This window comes from Schistocerca gregaria, chromosome X (assembly GCF_023897955.1).
Source record: "Schistocerca gregaria isolate iqSchGreg1 chromosome X, iqSchGreg1.2, whole genome shotgun sequence".
NCBI lineage: Eukaryota > Metazoa > Arthropoda > Insecta > Orthoptera > Acrididae > Schistocerca > Schistocerca gregaria.
In genome coordinates this window covers 32,736,148-32,759,919 of record NC_064931.1, presented here as the reverse complement: position 1 = coordinate 32,759,919, position 23,772 = coordinate 32,736,148, and the positions used below count along the sequence as shown (strand labels likewise).

The 23,772-nt window shown below is 39.1% G+C and overlaps 1 protein-coding gene across 2 annotated transcripts in view; it reads left to right on the top strand.

Annotated features, from left to right (window-relative positions):
- The window catches only part of LOC126299570 (dynamin-binding protein-like), a 226,270-nt gene that overhangs the window by 61,299 nt on the left and 141,199 nt on the right, over nt 1-23,772 (top strand). For both annotated transcript variants that reach the window (XM_049991569.1, XM_049991570.1), the window contains one exon: nt 9,598-9,768. In XM_049991569.1, the coding sequence (XP_049847526.1) occupies nt 9,598-9,768 (171 nt within the window). The remainder of the gene's footprint in view (nt 1-9,597; nt 9,769-23,772) is intronic.

Below are 23,772 nucleotides of genomic sequence, written 5' to 3'. Positions count from 1 at the left end.
GCAGACAGCTGTATTGGAGTGGAAGAGTAACTTGAAGCTCTGTCTCTAATCTGTCATTGAATTTAATGCAGTTAAAATGTGTGTAACTTTTTATCCTGTTGGTGGAACTCCATTAACAGAATGACTAAAATTGCTACTCTTATTTTTTTACTTTCATTATGGTTGACCAGATAACTTCATGCACGTAAAAGCCAGTTGTAACAAGACTGGGATAGCACTGAGACAGGTAGCACTTAATGCAGGCATGATAAATACTAAAAGCGCACCAAAAGTAATATTGTGGCTTGTAAAGGTGTTTAGAACATTATGTGCAGTTATGTAAAAGAGAAAATGTTTTAGGCAACTGAGAGAAAATAATGGTGAGAGTCAACTTTGATCTAATTATATTGCTTTGGTAATGCTCTTCTGGAGTTGTACTTTTAATTTTGTAAGCTTTTTTCAAATCATGTACTGAAACCACCATTTTCACCCACCAGTCCAGTAGTATGTACAAGGCGTATTTTTTTAATTACCGTTTTGAAATTAAAAAACGACGTGCTAAGATATCTCAATAATTTTATTTTTACATGAAAGCCTGTACCTTAATTATGAACTGATGTCATTACAGTCTGATTCTTCCTTGTTTATGTTGTGTACTGAGTGTTTAAGATGCCTCTGATAATCGTGAGTCCTGCCGTCTGTGAAGTACGGGATGTTATAAGATTTCATAGTGCTAAAGGACTAAAAGCGATTGATATTCATCATGAGATCTGTGCAGTTTACAAAGAAAACATTATGAGTGATGGAATGGTAAGAAAGTGGGTGAGATCATTTAAAGATGGCCACACAAATGTGCATGATGAACAAAGGAGTGGGCACCTTGGGTTGTTAATGAAAGTTTGGTGCAGAAAGTGGACAATAAGGTGAGAGAAAACAGATGCTTTACGATTTCCTCCTTGTGGGATGACTTTCCTAATGTTTCTCATAGTGTTTTGTATGGGGTTGTGACCGAGCACTTGAATTACCAAAAATTGTGCACAAGTTCGTAACTGAAAATGTTGACGGGTGTGCACAAAACCACACGTTTACAGTGCATCGACTTTCCTTGAGCAGTACCACAATGACGGTGATGATTTCTTAAGCCAAATTGTTATGAACAATGAAACATGGGTGGCCTACATCACACCAAAATCAAAGCAACAGTCCATGGAAGTTGAGCAAGGGCATTGTTTTGCTGCAAGACCATTCCCGTCCGCATGTGGCGAATCAGACCAAAGATCTCCACATCTCTTCAATCGGAAACTCTAGATCATCCTCCATACAGCCCTGATCTTGCACCCAGTGACTACAATCTGTGCCTGCACTTTAAGAAACACCTGGGCGGTCAGCATCTTCAAGACGATGACCAAGTCAAAACAGTGGTGATGCAGTGGTTAACAAGTCAGGCGGCAGAGTTCTATGAAGAGGATATTCAAAACCTGGTACAACATTATGACAAGTGCCTCAATATTGATGGAAATTATGTAGAAAAGTAGATTAAGATAGAGGCTTTCATGTTAAAATAAAATTATTGAAATATCTTAGCACATCTTTTTTTAATTTCAAAACTGTACTTACTTAAAAAACACGCCTCGGAAGATACTTGATGGCGTAATAGCTGTTGGGGTTACTAAAAGGAGCTTAGATCACTTGATGCACAAAATGTTGCATGGTATGTCAGTCGTGATGAACAGAAGTGGAGAGTGCCAGTGCCAAAGATACTTTTCTCATTTTATTTAGAATAATGAATTTGATTATGTGTGAAAATGTAATGAAAGATGGAGATAGTAAATGTTTTCCCTATGGTGTTATCAATTATATTCTGTTTTGTTGAATCATAATAAGCCTAATTATCGAAAATAATTTCATTCTAGATGTGTTACTGTTGTTGTTGAAGATTTTATCTCTTGTTGTTCAGGAGAGCATGTGGGTCAACAAGATTTTTAATAACCCACTTCAACATTTTTTCCCCATGAACAGCTAAACAATAAATACTGCCATAATTGAATTGGAAGTGGAGGTCATGTCCCATGGCCAGTGCCATTGCTGGATTTCACCCTGTGTATATTATCCTGTGCAATTATACGAAGTCAGTGGTGCCTGCCGTATAAGCTTGCTGATAGTGTCGTAGATGTCTGTCTCGTTGTAAAAAAGACAGCCGAGATATTTGAGAGAGTATTCATGTCCATTGTAATACTTGCATTGAGAATAACTACCATCACTTTGAACAGCTAATATAGGCTCAAGTTTTTGTACAAAAAAGGGAGCAGAGAGAGAGAGAGAGAGAGAGAGAGAGTTTTTTTTTATACAATGTTCTTTTACAGCCAAGTTGAAAAACCACCATGAAAAACTTCAGTGCCCTTTAGCTGACTTTATTACACAATGAAGACAATGCAGAAAGTGACCAAAAATGTGGACATACTGAAAACCCAACGCACTACCCTACGTAATGTGATATAGGAAAACTGTTGACATTCTCATCTTGGAATGGATAAGAGGGATAAGTACATATCCTGTTTGGTTTTCAGGGGAATTTTATTCCATTCTTCCTGCAAAATAGCGTCAAGTGGAGGCAGATAGTGATCATCCACCCTTCCTTCCAAAGTAGGCCACAAAGGCTCAATAATACTGAGATCTGGTGACTGTGGTGGCCAGGGGAGATGCAAAAATTTATCCCCGTGCTGACATGCTCATAAAACCAGTCCCGGAACATACTAGCTTTGTGCACTGGGGCCCTGTCTTCTTGGAACACACCACTACCACCATTCGGAACAAACATTGTATCATATGTGGACTTTGTCAGCCAAAAGGTCACAGTCAATGGTAGGAATGTGACCTTGCAGAGTAACCGTGGAATACTCGATATGGCTGCTCGTATCATCACTAAACCCGTGCTGTGTTCCCCTCTTGGGATGTGAACTCACCCAGAGCTTGGAAACAGTATGGAACAAGGCTCATCTGACCAAATGACATTCTTCTTTTGCTCTGTAATCCAGGTTTTATGGCTTTGGCACCACATTTTTGTGTTATGGGCTTGCCTTGCAATTTCTTGCTTGAGGAACTCACTTTATGTTGTTTTGGTACTGACAGGATTTGCAAGAGTAACATTCAGTTCTACAGTGACTTTTGCAGCTGTTGTCCTTTTATTTTTCATCACAGTTCTCTTCTGTAATTGTCTGTCTCAGTAACTCTGCACACACTTTTACCTGCGAAGTGACTTAACAAATGATATTTTTCTGCTTCCTCTGTATGTGATATAAATCTTCAGCATTTTACCTCTTGGAACACCAAACACTTCAACTTCTTTGGCTACAGGAGCACCCACCATACAGGCACCAACCGTATGCCCATGTTCTAATTCACTTTGTTCCGATGTCATGCGCCCACAGCTACACGGAACACAGTTCTGAACGTGACTGAAACTTGCAATGTATTGAGGGCACTGCACAGGTTCCCTTTGTGGTCAAATATAATAGCACAACCTGCAGGCTTTGCTAACATTTGCCTTTATGTTCAAGCATGCATTTTCGCAGTGTTCACGTATTTTTGTCCAGGTATTGTGAAATGAAGATGGTACTACAACATGCAAGATGTTCATTTTAATTGAATACATTGAGATATCTCGAAAACTACACATTGAATTAAAAAAAAGTTATACAGTGAAACCCAGCTTTTACACTTTTCAAGGGACTTCAAAATAATGGTGTAAAGGGGGGGGGGGGGGAATGTAAAATGTGGGAAATAACGTATAAAAACCACTGATGTAAGTGGAACTGATAATTGTCTGGGAAGTCGGAACGTTTGACTCAATTTCATACATAATAATTGATGTTTTTGAAAGCCTGTGCTGTCATTCATTATTTAAATAATTAAATACCACACTAGTTATGTACTTTTTCATGCTTAGAATAGTGCGTTTTGAGAATTTTTTCTCATTGTCGAGTGCAAATATATGCATAAGTATTTTGTGTGTGAATGTGTGTTGTTCTGCGTCTCTTGCACTGTAGTCATCTTTTTGAAGTTATCAGGTATTGTGCCTCCTCAGTCATGTGTAAAACCACACACACATGCAAACTATCACTCACATTGTTTGTTTGTGTAAAATCAAAAAAAAAAAAAATACATACGGAAATACTGCACTTGACAATGAGAAGAAATTCTTGAAACGCGTTTTGCACAGCTTCAAGGGGGAGGGGGGTGGGGGGGAGTAAATGGCACTGTGTTGAAACTAAAAATATTTGGGCAATGCAAAGTGAATGATGGTGTCGACTAGCACTATAAGTGGTCAAACGCTGAAACATGCAAAATCTAGTTTGATAAATGTGTCACAATGATCACAGCAATTACAAAACTGCGTTTGTGCAGTAAAGAGAGTTGGCAAATGGCTGTGATTGGTCATGGAATCTTTATTCAAATGAACCTTGTTACTCCCATCAACCACCATGCCAATTAGAGCTTGGCAGCAGCGGGAATACGGCACGAACTGTTCCAACTTTTACACTTTACCGGTTTAGATCCTCTAAGTAGAGTGCCCTGGTATCAAGAAACTACCACATACTATTTGTATAATATTTGTAAACACTACTGGATGGACAACATCATGTCAGTGTCATTTTTTTCTCCACAAACATTTTTTTGTAATGTGTAAATCGCAGGAAAATTATAAATGTGTTGACGCAAAATCGGGTGCAAATTAACACTACGGACATAGGAAATTTGATGGAAATGATAAAAAAAAGTTGTAAACAGTGAGAAAACATAAAAGTGGGGTTATACTGTAATTCCAATTTGTTTGTCTCTGGGGGACAACCAACGATAGCACACTCGACCTCCCACCCCACCCTGTGCATGGGTGGCAGACAGGGGCAGAGGGGAGCAACTTTGAAATCTTCAATGGTAACCCCCTCCTTTTTTGATTGCAGATTTTTTTCGCCACAGATTGTAGGAATAGAAATGGGTAATTAATCATAATTTATGACATGCTACTCAGTGGCCCAGGAATATCCAATGCCACATGGGATCCCACCGCCATGCTGCGAGGATAGGACAGGCTAATATTTCACAACTTCTAACTGGAAACTGCATTCACAATGTTGTATTCCTCTGACATATCAAACAGGGGACTGCTTGACGTGCACTATGGCCGTGTAGCAAACTGAGACATACCAAACAGGTAGTACACTGTGTTATGAGCTCATGTACCGTGCAGACATAGAACAGATAGAATCTCTAAATATTGCAATACTTGCACAGTGTTTATCTCCTTCACACCTTCATACCATTCTGAGAACGGATGTGCATGTGGGTGTTGAATGTTGCAACCACACAAAAAAAAGAAATGATACTGATTTATGGAGAATGTAGGAGAAATGTCAAGGCCTTGTATGCCAAGCATTTTCCAGAGAAAGATCACTCCCATTCGTTCTTTTACAAGGTTGTGAATGCCTTCATATCTGATGGCAATGTACAGACCGGCAAAAGGAAATTGAGCAAATCTGTTACAGGAGAAGCTAATGAAATGCTGTACTAGCAGCAGTGCACTACAACCCATGGATAAGCACCTGGCAACTAAGCCACGATTCCAGTATGTCCGTAGATAGTATTGTTACAATACCGCATTTTCATAAGCGTCATTCATACCATGTGTCACTGCATCAAGAACTTCATGGCACCGATTTCCGTAACTGGATAGTGTTTTGTGTGTAGGCACATCAACAAATGCAAACGGTCCACATGTTCTTTGCCAAGGTACTATTTTCTGATGAATCTACATTCACAAACCATGGCAGAGTTAACTGATATAACATGCAGTACTGGAATGTAGACAATCCCCACTGGTTACAGCTAGTTGACCATCAGTGTCCTTGGTCGGTTAACATATAGTGTGGCATCATTGGGGAACAAACTCATTGGTCTGTATTTTGTTGACGGCACATTAAATGTATGCAAATATTAAACATTTTTGGAACAGGAACTACTGGTACTAATGCAGGATGTCAATGTATGTGCTTTCAGCATGACGGTTGCCCAACACATTATGCAGTTGTGATTAAAGCAGTTTTCTTGTGGTGTATAATGAAACTTTTCTACTTAGGTCCACATGTAACAAAATCACTGGTAAAGTTAAATGGATAACTCTGGGTATAAAAATTTCTAGTGCTAGGAAGAGGCAACTACATAATGAACTGAAATATAATAAAAACAGTTATTTTACTGAATATGTTAGACTTTATAAAGCTAGCTTCAAAAAAGTTGTGAAAGCAGCCAAACAAATGGCAAACAATAAGTTCATTTCACAACATAAAGTAAAACAAAGGCAGTGTGATCTGTTGTCAAATGAGAGTTAGGTGTTAGAATTAATAGAAATGGAAATATCTAGGATTAAAGTAAATGATAGCTTTATTGTAAATCCAGCTCAAATATTGGTGTGTTTAAATGAATTCTTCATAAATGTGGCAAAGTCGGATGTTGATATAGTAGAATATCAGAGTAAAGTGAACCCTTTTGGACTCCAGCAAGGAGCTGAGTATCTCACAGATTTTAAAAAAATTGCAATAAAGCGTGTGGAAAATATTATAATTAAAAAATATAATCTCAGCTGGGTGGGACAGGATACTGACTAAAGTGCTTAAAGCAGTCTATCACATAATAACACTTCCAATAATTAAAATAATTAATAAATTTTTGGAGCAGGGATGCTTTCCTGATGTGCTGAAGTATGCTGAAGTCAGACCTCTGTTCAAGAAAGGGTCGAGGGAAGACATGGGAAACTATCATCCTATTTCTATTCTTCCAATCTTGTCGAAAGTGTTTGAAAAAGTAGCTGCAAACCAGATAAAAAATTCTATTGTAAAAAATGATATTATAAATAACCATTTTGCATTCCAACCAGGAGAAAACACCCTGGATGTAGTAAATCACTTTATTGAAAAGATATGCGAAGCACTGGACCAGAGGAGCAAAGTTGCTGGTTTTTTCGACTGTAAACCTAACTATCACTTCAAATGCGGTGAATTATTTTTCGAAGTGGAGTACTGTATCACAAGGCATGCCTCAAGGCTCCATTTTGGGGCCAATCTTGTTCCTATTCTATGTAAATGACTTACCTACAAATATCAGTTCCCCATCAGTTCAGTTTGCAGATGATATTTCTGTTTTAATTGAAGATGGTGATGCAGAAAAAATTCCAAGCTTCATTGTGAGCACACTGGATATCCTAGAAAACTGGTTTCAGTTAAATGGGTTGAAACTGAACATTGCAAAAACCCATATGGTACATTTCCAAACCAAACACTCAAAATGTGCAGTGCTTAAAATATGACACGATAATCAACTTATGGAAGAAGTTAACACTGTCAAATTCCTAGGACTAAATGTGGACAAGAACTTGAAACGGAACAAACATATTGACTCCTTATCTAATAAACTAAGCATTTTGCATTTGCAATGCAAATACTTGAAAATTCTACCGACATGAGAACACGAAAAGTGGCATCCAATAGTTATTTTGAATCTGTCATTAGGTATGGTATAATTTTCTGGGGAAGTTGAAGTAGAGTATCTCTTATAATGAAACTTCAGAAAAAAAAAAACTTATCAGATACATGTATACTGCACAGAAAACAGAATCTTGTTGACATTATTTCGACAACTGCAAATCCTAACTGTACCTTCCATATAAATTTATTATATTCCTACACAGCAGGCAAAAATTATTTGAGGAAAATAATTTTAACCACATATATAAAACAAGAAATAAAAATAATTTTATGCTTCCCACACACAAATTGAAATTATATTAACGAGCACAACCGTGTATGGGGTGGACCAACAAGTGCCAACAGGCCGTTTAGACATGGTCAAGTGCATCAGAAAGGCCTGTGCTGACATCCCCGCAGATATGCTTCTGTCCTGTGTATGGTCATTTGAAAAGCGAATCACTAATGGTATTGAAATTGGTGGTACTACATTTGAACACTTACCATAATTGGAAATGTAGAGTAGCGTTTACCTCGAGCCGAGCCCACAGTGGTACTGTTGTGACTGACAATTTGCAATTGTTCACAAACACAACTTTTATTCATGTAAGTTCACAAGGTTGATGACTGAACATACCAACAAAAGGTAATAATAATGGAAAAAAAGTCTCCTGATTGAGGCTTTCCACAAAGGTTCGTGGTAAACCACACACACACACACACACACACACACACACACACACACACACACACACACACACACACACTAGTAAAGTCCAATTCCGAGACGAAGATGTAATCTTAAACGGTCGCAGTACATGAGGTCAACATCCGGTGTGAACTGAACTTCAGGCCTGGTTCTAGGCCCTAAATAGCGGTCTCCAGCGAATCAAGTTTTGGTGTAGTGATACTTCCTGTAGGCCGTGGCTTGGGCTCCCCCTGCAGGAAGTAGTGCCCTGAATGATTGTTTCAATTATCTTTTTTAATAAGTAGCCAGTGTTTACCATGGTGCTTTTGGGTACGCCTTGGGCATAGACAACCTCATCCTCTGTGGTGGTATGTGGGTTGCAGGCCCTCAGGGCCTACTTTGGCTCTGGTATAACAGGTACATTAAGTCATCCATGTTCAATATGTCAGGAATACAACCTTGCGAATGGGGTTTCCAATTAGTAGTTAAGAAATAATGGCCTGTCCTACCCTCGCAGCGTGGAGGTGAGGGTCTCATGTGCCACTGGATATTCAAGGACCATTGAGTAGCATAATTTAAATTACAATTGTGTATCCATTTCTGTTCCTCTGATAACAGCGCAACCTGTGGTGAAGAAAATGCTTTAGACGAAACGTATGTAGGTTTTGCAATAGAATCGTAATCTGCAATAAAAGATGGGAATTCCCATTGAAGATTTCAAAGTTTCCTGCGCCACTCATGCACGGGGTGGAGTGGGAAGGGAGGGGGGGGGGGGGGGCGGCAACTATGATATCGTTGGGTGTCCCACTTTGAGACCTAAAAATTAGAATAACAACTTTTTTTGATCCAGTGTGTAGTTTTCGAAGTATTTCAATGCCCTCAGCTAAAATGAACACTCTGAAGACAAGAAAAGTTTCAGTGGTAATATACACAAGGACACACTTTTCCTTGGGATTGAAAGCAGTCTTTTTTACCAGTATTAATATTTGTATCCTACAACCCATTCTAATGGTCACATTTGCAAAGATCATAGCATTTAGATTATAGTGTGCTTCTAATGTTTTAAGATGGTTATGGTAATGAACAGCTGTGGGTTATAATGATTAAGGGTAACAGAGGAGGAGAGCCCCTTGTTCAATGGATTATTTTGTTTGACTTGTTGCCTTCTTGTTTTTTAAATACAATGTCATGTATGCTTTATTGAGTATTAAGCTGCTGCTTCAATCATTCCAGCATCTTTCTTGTTATTTATTCTTTTATTCTTTTTTTGTTTCTGTGTTTTTCCCCCCACCGGTTGTTAGCTGTTAGAAATGATTTTGCGGCCTTGTTTATTTAATTACTGTAATATTTCCTAGCATACATTTGTTAACATTGTGGGATAAATAAGTGTGTTTTTATTCAACAACTGTGTAGGTAATGCATCTGGCTGAAGACTTGCTGGACAAACTTCAGCTGGCAATGAAGGGTAAAAATGATGATGAGCAGTGTGTTGGCCCATGCTTTTTAGAGCTCGCTGAAAGAATGAAGACAGTTTATGGTCAGTACTGCATGAACCATGATGAAGCCCTTCTGTTACTAGAAAAGGTGAGCAGTTTATGTTTGTTGTATTTAAAACAAAATTTTTGTACTGTTGTCATGGAAACTATCTCTTAGAAGAGCACTGTGTAAATATATCAGTTTGTCATATTAGTAGAACCTGAATGATCAGTTACTTTCTGTTAAGTCTTGTTAATGCAGAATTGATTAAAATATACCTTACCTCCAATAAAGATGATAATGGATAGAGTTGGGTCATGTCTGTACATTGATGTTTTGTAAGTATTTTTGTTTCCATTTAGACAAATTCAGATATTTTTCCAGTTACATCTGGTGCATGTACATCACAATTATGGATAAATACACTGAGAAATAATTTTATCACCAACACATAGGACCCATTTCTTCTCATTATTAAGTTTCGTCTACTGTTAAAGAAATATCACATACACATCCAGAGAGCTAGTTGTTTGCTGCAAACAGGACAAATGATTTAGAAATCATAGTGCATCCAGAACATTTTATCACCACGTGAATAGTAGAAGAAAGAGAGGAGTTTTTTGCCTCACAAATAGTTTCAGATTGATAAGGCAGTACAGAAATTTGCATTGTCATGTGTAGTAGTAGAAGTCCCTTAGGAACATTCAGTTTGGAAAAGTGTGAATAGGACTTAACATTCTCTTTATGTGAATTTAGTCTGATATTGATTTGTTTTATTGCCAGGTTTATAAAGCTGTGTGAGTGTTAATTCCCCACACTTAACACTTTAGTGACCAAGCCCGAGTGTAGCACAGGCAACAGCATTGTGTTCAAAATACCACACTCGAGTATAGTGGTATGGAATAATCTTCTGGGCAGTTCACCACTGTTGAAAACAATCTTTGCAAGTCAGAAAAAGGTTGTCTGAATTTTGTATGGGGTGTCTCCAAGAACCTCTGTCATAATTTGTTTAAGCAAATTGGGATAGTAACCACTCTTTCACAACATCTATTTTCGATCATGACATTCATGCTTCACAATCCTTCTCAATATGAAACAAATCAATCAAACCATCATTACAACACAAGAAGGGAACACGACACACTGTGACCTTAAAAATTTGTCTCTGGTGCAAAAAGGCATAAAATACACATGGACAAAAATCTGCAATGGATTTCCAATTAATATTAAGTGTCTACGACATAATAATATACTATTTAAAGCTAAGCTAAAGGAATTCTTGCTTGAAAAAAGTTTCTATTCTCAAGATGAATACTTAAGTAGAGGTGGAAAAGATTATTTCCCATGTATTTGTGTATTCAGGCTTTACTGTATCTTGCTGCTTTAATTACATTAATTTGTGTTCTCAGCCACAGTCTTCATCAGTGAAACAGAGACACACACCATTCACACACAAGCAAGCACACCTTACGCACAGACGGCAGCCAACTCCAGCATCTTGGGCTGGCATGTAACATCATGTGGGATGCAAGCAGCAATCTGGAGGGGGCAGGGAAGGTGAAGGAATGGTGTATGAGTGGGGAGAGAGAGAAACACTGTCTGGTGGAGTGTGCAGGTATTAGAATGCAAAAAGGTGTAGTGTCAGGAGGTTGTGGGGCAGGGAGGTGAGGGAAAAAGGAGCAAATCAGGATAGGAGCAGGGAAAGATATGCGGATGCATTGGCAGAGGCTGGATGTAAACAACAGGGTAGGAGGGGAAAATGAGGAGGAGATGATAGTACAGAGAGGGTGTAAACTGTTTGGTGGAGAGTGTGGGGACAGTATGTTACTGTAGGTTGAAGCCGGGATAATTACGGAAGCGGAGACTGTGTTGAGAGGATAACTTCCACATGCGCAGTTCAGAAAAGCTGATGGTGGAGGGGAGGATCCAGATGGCTCAGGTAGCGAACCAGCCATTGAAATCAAGTTTTTTGTGGTCAGCTGCATGTTGTGCCACAGGGTGGGCTTCTTTGCTCTTGGATTGAGTTTGGCAGTGACCCTTCATGCTGGTGGACAGCTGGTTGGTAGACATACCAATATAAAAAGCTGTGCAGTGATTGCAGCAGAGCTGGTAAATGACATATTTGGTTTCACAGGTGACCCGGCCTCTGATGGAGCACAATAAACCTGTGACAGGACAGTAATAGGAAGTGCTGGGTGGGTGGATTGGGCATGTTTTGCCCCTGGGTCTTCCACAAGGATATTGTCGCAGAAGAAGCTGAGTAGCACAGTCACCATGGTGCCATGCCTGAACCCATGGATCTTTTAGTGGAATGTATACCACTGCATACCACTGAAGAATAACTTGGTTATCCCAGCCTCTGTCTCGTTTAAGAATGGATTCGATGAATTGTGGATAGTTAACTGTCACCGAGAACCGCAGATCCTTACAAGATGCATGTGCGTAGCAAATGCTGAGCTGTTAATTGCCAGACAGCTGAGCATAATAGAAACCTCCCATGCCGAGTCTGTGGGCGAAATTGGCACTACCACTAAGAGACAACATCTTCTAGCTCGACTATCACCAGAGCTCACCAAGAAACAACAGAAGAAGCTACTTGCCATTCTTCAAGAGTTCTCTGATTGCTTTAATCCATAGGTGAAGAGCAAATTAGACAAATTGACGGTGAAGCACCGGATTAGCACTGGAGACCATAAACTAGTAAGCCAGAGAGCATACCGTGTGTCAGCAACGGAACGTTGAATAATTCGCGATGAGGTAGAGAAAATGATGAAGGATGACATCATTCAGCCTTCGCAGAGCCCATGGTCATCACCTGTGGTTCTCGTCAGGAAGAAGGATGGCTGTTGGCACTTTTGTGTTGATACAGAAAGCTTAATAAGATAACTAAAAGGGACGTTTACCCCCTTCCACGAATTGACAATACACTAGATTGTCTGAAGGGGGATAAGTTTTTCTCAACAATGGACATGTACTAAGGATACTGGTAAATCGAAATAGATGAGGCTGATCATGAGAAAATTGCATTCATCACGCCTAAGGGCCTGTATGAGTTTAAGGTAATGCTGTTTGGTTTGTGTAATGCACCAGCAACTTTTGAACGGATGGTGGATAATCTTCTAAGTCACCTAAAGTGGACGATGTGTCTTTGTTATTTAGATGACATTATAGTGTTCTCAGAGACATTTGATGAACATGTAAAAAGACTGAGGGCTGTTCTTAAGCATCTCCAACAAGGTGGACTGAAACTTAATCCAAGAAAGTTCCTCTTTGGAGCAAAAGAAATCAAAATACGTGGACACCTCATGTCAAACCGAAGGTGTGTGGCCAGACCCAGAAAATGCGAGATCTAAAATGGAATTTCCTATTCCTAAAGGTATTAGAGATGTGAGAAGCTCCCTCAGATTATGTTCTTATTACCGCCGTTTAATCAAAGACTTTTGTATCAAAGCCAGGCCACTCCAAACGTTGTTAAAAGCCGATGCTAATTTTATCTGGGGTGGTAATCAACAAGATTCTTTAGAGTACTGCAAAAGGCACAGACAACTGACCCTGTACTTGGTCTGTATGATGAGAGAGCACCTATAGAACTACACACAGATGCCAATGGGTATGGGATCGGTGCTGCTCTGGTGAAAATTTCAGATGGAAAAGAGAAGGTTATAGCCTATGCTTCTAGGACACTTGCAAAAGCTGAGAGAAACTACTCAACTACAGAAAGAGACTGTCTTGCTGTGATCTGGGCCATGTGCAGATTTCAACAGTATCTCTAAGGAAGGCCATTCAAAGTTATTACAGACAATCATTCACTTTCTTGGTTGACAAGTCTTAAGGAACCAACAGGACAGCTCACCAGATGGGCACTACATCTTCATGAGTATGAAATTACCATAATGTACAAAAGTGGAAGAAAACACCAAGATGCCGCCTGTCTCTCAAGAAACCTTGTGCAAGACCATCAAGACTTTGATGAAGATAGTGACTGTCTCACTGCACTCCAGGATCCCTCTGCTGAGCAGGAGGAGGATGCCAAGATATGTCAAATCAATTTAAGGTAGTTAATGGATCACTGTGCAAGAAAAACTTTGATCCTTTTGGAAAGAGGTGGCTACCAGTGATTCCTAAACACATGCGCTTAAATGTTCATCAGAAATTCCATGACACATCTGAGAATTTATTAAGATGTACGGTAGGATCCACAAGAGATTTTTCTGGCCAAGTTTATTTAGGACTGTCCGTCACTATGTGTCCCACTGTTGAGAGTGCCAGAGGAGAAAGGCAGTTCCTCAAAAATCACCTGGCCGACTCATACCAATTCCACCAGCCGAAACGCCTTTCCAGCATGTTTGGATTGACCTCCTCGGATGATATCCAATGTCTGCTAGTGGCAATAGATGGATTATTGTTTGCACTGATTTTCTGACACGCTATGTCATTACAAAAACCATGAAAACAGCCAAAGTATTCGAGGTCATCAAATTCATCGCGGAAGACATTGTATTAAAACACCGTTCCCCAAGGTCATTAATTATGGATCAAGGAAAAGTTTTTCATTCGAATCTTGTGACACAGGTAAACCGTCGATGCAGCATTACCCAATTACTCATCACATGAAGACTGTCTACCATCCACAAACTAACGGGCTTACTGAATGCCTTAATAAGACCTTGGCCGACATGCTATCAGTGTTTGTCAATGTTGAACAGAGCAACTGGGATGAGGTGCTACCCTTTGTGACGTTTGCCTACAGCACCGCCAAACAAGACATCATGGGATTTACCCCATTTTTCTTGGTGCATTGATGTGAGGTGACTAAGACGATGGACACTGCTTTTCCATTACATCCTGATGACATGAATGATGACTACATCAGCCAGGTGTTAACCAGAGCTGAGGAAGCTCGGCAGTTAGCTCAACTCCACATGCTGCAGGCTCAAGAAAATGTTCGCCGAAGGTATGACTTGAGCCACCGCCCTGTTGTCTACCAGCCTGGTGACCTCGTCTGGATCTTCACTCCTGTTTGGAAGGTTGGTCTCTCTGAGAAGCTCCTCAGGCGCTACTTTGGACCTTATAAGGTTGTAAAACAGTTGTCTGATGTTACTTATGAAGTTGAAGATTTCGACCCCGACACAAGACAATGAAAGATCAGAGATGCGGTCCATGTCCTTCGAATGAAGCCCTATAAGGATCCTACAACCCAGGATAAATTCAAAGCTGTCCATATGGATGCCCAAGAATTTCAAACAATGTACCCCCTGTATCTGTTGGCTCCATGTGCAGTTTTTATTTCCTGTGGGCTTTAGTACTGAGAATGGAAATGAATATAATTGGTTTTCCTGAGATTTGTTGACACAGAATTTACTACGAACCATTTCAGAACATCTACAAATAAGTGGTTGGCATTTAACTCTAGGTCAGTGGAAGTATATCAAAAGTGTTAAGTCAATTATTATCCACAAAGTAGTTACAAAATTTTATTGTAATCAAATAGGAAACTTAAAGAACATCATTTTTTGACATAGTCTCCTTGAATTTCAACGCACTTGGTCCATCATTGTACAAGCTTCCTGATGCCCTCATAAAAGAAGGTTCTCAGTTGAGCTGCGAGCCAGGAATGTACCACTTCTTTCACTGCTTTGTCAGAGGCAAGTCGACGGCCCCTTAATGTCTGTTTGCATGGACCAAACAAGTGATAAAAGGGGCAAGATCGGTATTGTATGGAGGATGATCCAGTACTTCAAATTTGAGTTTCTGGAGCATTTCAGCAGTGTGGGCAGCAGTATGCGGACAGGCATTGTCGTGCACCAAGACCACACCTTTGGACAGCAATCCTTGGCGTTTGCTTTGAATTGCAGGCTTTAGCCTGTCTGTAAACATCTCACTGTAATGTAGACTGTTTATTGTTGTGCCCCCTTTCCCGACAATTTTCTGGTACTGGACCTAGCACAACACAAAAAACCATAAGCATCAGTTTTCCTGCGGACACTTGGGTCTTGAACATTTTCTTGCATGGCGAATTTTGATGTTTCCATTCCATACTGTGCCGTTTACTCTCCAGCTCGTAATGATGGATCCATGTTTCATCACCAGTAATGATCCTATCTAAGTAGTTGTCCCCTTCATTACCATAGCAATCCTCTCTTTCTTTTTTTTTTTCCCCCAAATATCCAAGCGTATTTGTTTATGCAACTGTGTGAGTTGATTTGGGACCCATCTTGCACAAACTTTATGAAATCCAAGTCTGTTGTGGATGACTTTGTAGGCAGAACCATGACTGATTTGCAGACAATGTGCCACTTTGTCAGTGGTTAATCATCTGTCTAAGAGAATCATTTCACGTGAACACTCAATGGTATCTTCATTTGTGGTGGTAAACGGTCGTCCGGCTCTTTCATTGTGCTAACACTTGTGTGACCATTTCATAATTTTCAAGCCATTTGTAGACACTCTGTTGTGGCAAAACACTGTTCCCGTACTGTACCAAAAGTCTTTGATGAATTTTGGCCCCTGATATGTGTTCTGACCACAAAAAACAGGTCACTGAATGTTGCTCTTCTTTGGGGCAAATAGACAGCGGAGCAGCAATGATCAACAGCATGGCAGTGATAACAAAACTAACCTAGCAGCTTGAAAATTGCAAAGATATAATAACAAATAAACAAAGCATGCATCATCAACGTAAAATTACCAAAATAAACAAAAATATAACTAAATTGTGGATAATAATTGACTTACCCTCGTACAATACTTTAGTCATCTGCAAACATTGTAGAGTTAGTTACTTTGTCTGAGAACAGAAGTAGGTCATTAATACATATGAGAAATAGCAGGGAACTGAGGACAAAACCTCTTGGAAGTCCATAATGTAGTGTTCCCCTATTGGACTCTGCCCCTCCTACCTGCATGTGTTACCATCTAACACTATTTTCTGTTGCCGTAGAATTTGAGCCAGTTGTCCATTTGCCCTCGGATGCCGTAGTGGCATGTTTTTTTCTGTAAGTATACTATGAGTGACACAGTCAAAGGCCTTAGACAGGTTACAAAATATGCCAGCAGGCCATGTTTTCTTGTCAGGGGATTCCAGAACATTATTGATAAATGAAAATATAGCTTTGGTTGTGCAGATACTTTCCTCTGAATCCAAACTGGTTTTTACTAATTATTGCAAAGTTGACAGTGGCCGTCCTGGCTCATATTGATTTTTTGAGGACTTTAGAAATTGTGGTAGTAGTAGTAGTAGTAGTAGTAGTAGAAGTAGAAGGGGGGGGGAGAGAGAGAGAGAGAGAGAGAGAGAGAGAGAGAGAGAGAGAGAGAGAGAGAGAGAGAGGGGGGGGGGGGGGAGGGGGGGGGGGGGAGGCAATAGTTTGTAACATTCGAGGCATCATTTTTGTTGTTGAGGCTCTTTAAAATGGCATATTTCATCCTGTTGCGGAAGATACCTTGTTTGAGAGAGCCATTGAATATATGAGCTAGGACTTTACTGAATTGATTACTTCAAGCTTTTAGCAATTTGCTGGAAATATTGTTGACACCAGTCAAATTTTTACTTCTTAAAGAAGTTATGTTTTTTCTTTCTTCCTGTACTGTTATACCTATCTCCTCTAAAGAATTTGGGGAATTATCTTTCAATGTTCTTATGACATGTTATAAGGAGGCTTTATGTCATGTTTTTTCAGCAGCACTTACAGTGCTCATTAAAATGTTCTGCCACATTCTTGTTCTTGTACCTGTCTACCTCCATTGTTGCAAACAATGTTTTTGGTCATATTGGGGCATTTGCACCCCTAATCACCTCCCATACAGTTTTGATTTTTTTTACTAGAGTTATTAATTTTGGAGCTTAGATATAAACTTTTTGACTTTTGAATAACTTCACTTAATACTTTGCAATGTTTTTGTAGTGAATTAATTGGTTGGGATTGTCTGCATTTTTTTATGCAATTTACAGTTCTCATTTCTTTTCAAGTGAAATCTTAATACCAGTGGTTATCCAGGGATTTTTGGTGAGTTTCTGAGCTTTGGTCTTAGATATCCTTTTTGGGAAGCTACTTACAAACGTTAGTGCCACTTCATTACTGAAAAGATTGTACTTGGAACTGACATTATCTAAATTATACACCGATCTCCGGTCTAAGTCTTGGAGATGTGATGTAAAAATTTGGATATTTTCATCATTAATTATCCTAGCTATTTTCCAGTGGGGCCACTTTCATTCTTGTGGCTATTTGCATTGTTAATTGCGAGTCTTTGTTCGTCATGGTCAGAGAGACCATTCAGGACTTGTCTGGTAGTTGTATCACCTATTATGTTCTGATTTATGAATATATTATCAATTAGTGTGCTTGTAAATGATGTTATTCTAGTAGAGAAACTAACTACAGAAGCAAAATTATATGTGGACATCAAATTTTCTAGGTCTTCTTGTCTCTGGAATGTGTTAGGTTTGCTCTGAAATCCCCAAGCACTGCCACATGTCTTCTCTATTCGAATATGTATATTAGGAGACCATTTAACTGCTTGAAAAAGAGACTGGAGTTCACTGAAGGTGCTGTGTATGCTGCTGCTACTACTGATGTATGAGAATTATTTAAAGGCAATTCCATCTCTCACACTTCCAGATGTCATTTTAAACAATAATTCTGCACATCAATTGCTCTACATATGACATTGTTTTTAACATAGATGGCAACACCACCTTTTTCTTTATGTTTTGTACAGAATTCCATTGCTAAGTAATAATTATTTATCACAAGTTTTTCTATACTAAAATTACTATCGTGCTCACTGAAGCACAGAACATGGGCATAGTCTACACTTTGTGGCTAATGGACATTGATCTTACTGCAGATGTGTCTAATGTTTTGGTGATAAATTTCAAGTTTTTGTTTTGCAGAAGCAGTTATACAGTTTGCCCTAAAAAAGAAGTTTGTCCAGTGCAGTCTGTCTACACTCATTCCTCAAGCTTTGTTGTGTTATGATGCACAAATATGATTGTCCTGAGCTCTCGTTCCTTGTATTTGTAATAATGTCACAAAATACTGTATCCCCCACAGACAATACCTGAATTTGTTGTTACATAATTATATCAAAAAGTTGTTAATGTGGCAGTAATATGCCATTTTGAGTATGTTCCAACATCCTTTCAGAAATGATCATGATTCCCTTTGTGCACCATGCAACACGTTGCTTCCATAAATAACCCCCTTGTCTTCATCCCTGCATGTCTTACATTGACAAAGTGATTTATGGAGCAACTTTTAATTACATTCTAACTTTAAACAGGTGTATTAGTAAATTTCATATACTCAAAACACATTATGCAGTTCTCCTTAGTATTTACATTCTATTTTCCTCCCTGATCTGAAGATGTCCATACAAGGATGGAACCAGTCTCTTTTTATTAAAATTTCATAAGATGATCAGTGTTGAGAATCAAATAGTTTTTACATATTGTTTTAGATGATGAAACGAAAAGACAATTGAATGAGCTCACTACGCATGTAATTTATGTCTTTGCCCAACTATTTATGTACAGTAATTCCTGAGATTAGTCATAATATATAGACACAAAAATCCAGTGAGGGAGTTTAATTTATAATAAACAGCATAGTGAACGCATTATTGTGGCCAAGATAGACACAAAGCCCATGCCTACTACAGTAGTACAAGTTTATATGCCAACTAGCTCTGCAGATGATGAAGAAATTGATGAAATGTATGATGAGATAAAAGAAATTATTCAGGTAGTGAAGGGAGATGAAAATTTAATAGTCATGGGTGACTGGAATTCATCAGTAGGAAAAGGGAGAGAAGGAAACGTAGTAGGTGATTATGGATTGGGGCTAAGAAATGAAAGAGGAAGCCATCTGGTAGAATTTTGCACAGAGCATAACTTAATCATAGCTAACACTTGGTTCAAGAATCATAAAAGAAGGTTGTATACATGGAAGAATCCTGGAGATACTAAAAGGTATCAAATAGATTATATAATGGTAAGGCAGAGATTTAGGAACCAGGTTTTAAATTGTAGGACATTTCCAGGGGCAGATGTGGACCCTGCCACAATCTATTGGTTATGAACTGTAGGTTAAAACTGAAGAAACTGCAAAAAGGTGGAAATTTAAGGACATGGGATCTGGATAAGCTGAAAGAACCAGAGGTTGTACAGAGTTTCAAGGAGAGCATAAGGGAACAATTGACAGGAATGGGGGAAAGAAACACAGTAGAAGAAGAATGGGTAGCTCTGAGGGATGAAGTCGTGAAGGCAGCAGAGGATAAAGTAGGTAAAAAGACGAGGGCTGCTAGAAATCCTTCGGTAACAGAAGAAATATTGAATTTAATTGATGAAAGGAGAAAATATAAAAATGCAGTAAATGAAGCAGGCAAAAAGGAATACAAATGTCTCAAAAATGAGATCGACAGGAAGTGCAAAATGGCTAAGCAGGGATGGGTAGAGGACAAATGTAACGATGTAGAAGCTTATCTCACTGGGAGTAAGATAGATCCTGCCTACAGGAAAATTAAAGAGACCTATGGAGAAAAGAGAACCACTTGTATGAATATCAAGAGCTCAGATGGAAACCCAGTTCTAAGCAAAGAAGGGAAGGCAGAAAGGTGGAAGGAGTATATAGAAGGTTTATACAAGGGCGATGTACTTGAGGACAATATTATGGAAATGGAAGAGGATGTAGATGAAGACGAAATGGGAGGTAAGATACTGCGTGAAGAGTTTGACAGAGCACTGAAAGACCTGAGTCGAAACAAGGCCCCCGGAGTAGACAACATTCCATTAGAACTACTGACGGCCTTGGGAGAGCCAGTCATGACAAAACTCTACCAGCTGGTGAGCAAGATGTATGAGACAGGCGAAATACCCTCAGACTTCAAGAAGAATATAATAATTCCAATCCCAAAGAAAGCAGGTGCTGACAGATGTGAAAATTACCGAACTATCAGTTTAATAAGTCACAGCTGCAAAATACTAACGCGAATTCTTTACAGACGAATGGAAAAACTGGTAGATGCGGACCTCGGGGAGGATCAGTTTGGATTCCGTAGAAATGTTGGAACACGTGAGGCGATACTGACCTTAAGACTTATCTTAGAAGAAAGATTAAGAAAAGGCAAACCTACGTTTCTAGCATTTGCAGACTTAGAGAAAGCTTTTGACAATGTTGACTGGAATACTCTCTTTCAAATTCTATAGGTGGCAGGGGTAAAATACAGGGAGCGAAAGGCTATTTACAATTTGTACAGAAACCAGATGGCAGTTATAGGAGTCGAGGGGCATGAAAGGGAAGCAGTGGTTGGGACAGGAGTGAGACATGGTTGTAGCCTCTCCCCGATGTTATTCAATCTGTATATTGGGCAAGCAGTAAAGGAAACAAAAGAAAAATTTGGAGTAGGTATTAAAATCCTTGGAGAAGAAGTAAAAACTTTGAGGTTCGCGGATGACATTGTAATTCTGTCAGAGACGGCAAAGGACTTGGAAGAGCAGTTGAACGGAATGGACAGTGTCTTGAAAGGAGGATATAAGATGAACATCAACAAAAGCAAAACGAGGATAATGGAATGCAGTCAAATTAAATCGGGTGATGCTGAGGGAATTAGATTAGGAAATGAGACACTTAAAGTAGTAAAGGAGTTTTGCTATGTGGGGAGCAAAATAACTGATGATGGTCGAAGTAGAGAGGATATAAAAGGTAGACTGGCAATGGAAAGGAAAGCGTTTATGAAGAAGAGAAAGTTGTTAACATCGACTATAGATTTAAGTGTCAGGAAGTCATTTCTGAAAGTATTTGTATGGAGTGTAGCCATGTATGAAAGTGAAACATGGACGATAAATAGTTTGGACAAGAAGAGAATAGAAGCTTTCGAAATGTGGAGCTACAGAAGAATGCTGAAGATTAGATGGGTAGATAACATAACTAATGAGGAAGTATTGAATAGGATTGGGGAGAAGAGAAGTTTGTGGCATAACTTGACCAGAAGAAGGGATCGGTTGGTAGGACATGTTCTGAGGCATCAAGGGATCACCAATTTCGTATTGGAGGGCAGCGTGGAGGGTAAAAATCGTAGAGGGAGACCAAGAGATGAATACACTAAGCAGATTCAGAAGGATGTAGGTTGCAGTAGGTACTGTGAGATGAAGAAGCTTGCACAGGATAGAGTAGCATGGAGAGCTGCATCAAACCAGTCTCAGGACTGAAGACAACAACAACATGTTGATTTATGTCATTTTTGTAAGCTAGCATACAACTCCAAGACTTGAGTCATACCAGGAAAGAGGTGACTGAAAAAGATTTGCAGGATTCTTAACAATTAAAACCTTCCTTCACATTAATGTAGTGTGGACTGTTGCATTGTGCATTGTGATGATGGATACAAGCATTGTCCATTTCTGGGTGGACACAAATGATTTTTTATTTTGATTGTACAGCTACCTGGACATAGAAAGCTATGTTTACTGGTTGTCTGCTCTGAACAGACTCTGTTAATGAGTTCAGCATAGTTAAAAAAATAGTTTTTTACTTGTGATTTGTTCATTCACTTCTGCTGAGTTGCAGCAGAACTGGAGTGTGCCTCTCCGAACTCTGCCTTCCCTCATTTCAGTTTTTATCATCAATTTTTACTAACTGAAGAAAATTGTTTGTTTATGTAATGTGTGTCCAGTTTGCATGACAACTCAGATGTGCATGTTCTTCTAGTCAGTAGTTGAAACTTTGGAAAAAAGCATTTCACAATTATTTTTCAGGTGCAGATGTTCAAATATAATGCAACACACAATAGTCACAGGCAGTTCAACAATAGTAACAATCATCCTCAAATTGATCAAATTACACTTCTTTTACTTGCCATATTCATAGGACCAATGACTATTTTGAGATATATGCAGTCTGTTGTTAGTCTTAAATTTGTTGTCATCGATTCACGAAGACATTATACTAGTGCAAAACCAGAGCAAATGGCAGATCTTACTTTGTTCAGGGGTTGCTATAACATTTCATATGTTTATGTGGCAATTATTCCAAATTCCATGTAAGACATCATATAACATCGACAAATAGTGCATTGCAGTTTCACACTGGAATAGCCCCTTATTTAAATAGCGATCTTCACTGTGAGAAAACTTTGAGATTACTCTAGTTTCACAGCATGCTTCACATCCCTCAGCACTTGTCCAAACCAATAAATTTGTCCACCAAATTCCTGGTGATCAAAATAAAATACATTGTTATTGCTTGTTTAACACATGGCGTGTGTCATTGTATGCTGTCCTTCCAAAGATTTTCGAGAAGATTGATGACAGTATTGCTATTAACTTCTCATTTAATCTTGCTCAGCCTTTCTTTGTTTGCAGGAAAGATGGTACATGCATACAAAGATTCAGCTTATTGCCCTTCAGAAAAATCATGTCCCAAGGTTATTTATTTATGACAATACAGATAGAGGTGTCTCATACTTTGGGTGTGGGCAGCCTGTGGGACATGTTTTTCAGCATCCACTGTGCATTGAATGTTAACAGTGTCTGAAAGTCATTCTTTAAAGTGTTTCTTTAAGATGAGGAAAAAGAAATAATTGGCAAGGGCAAGGTTTAGTGAATAGAAATTAATACACAGTTAAAATTGTATGGGTCATCATCATGCAACAGTCACAAAGATCCATTTGCCAATAGTGTGGGTCCACATGTCTGATTTTCAGGAGGTGATCAAACGTGTTAACGTAGATGACTGCATACAGTGGTTTGCATTTTGGTAGTTATTGTTTATGCATGATCGTTTCAGCATGAAAGAAGGTAATCAACAGTGTCTTGTATTTCTGGGTTTAGGTGACTCTTATCTGCAGTTCTATACAGAACCTCTTCCATTCTGTTATGTACCTCAGGCACCACAACTTGTTGCTCACAACAATTTTTACAAGGAAGATGGGGCCATTATCCACTGTGTGAGTAAAGACTCATGTCAGCTGCAGATCTGCACTAAATGTCATGGATGGAATCTTTTGTGTCACTGATTCACTTTGTGCAACCCTCCCCCCTCCCGATAGTCCATCTCATGGATGTGAACAATATGAAGAGACAAACAGGTGCAATGCTTAATCCATGGTGTGTGC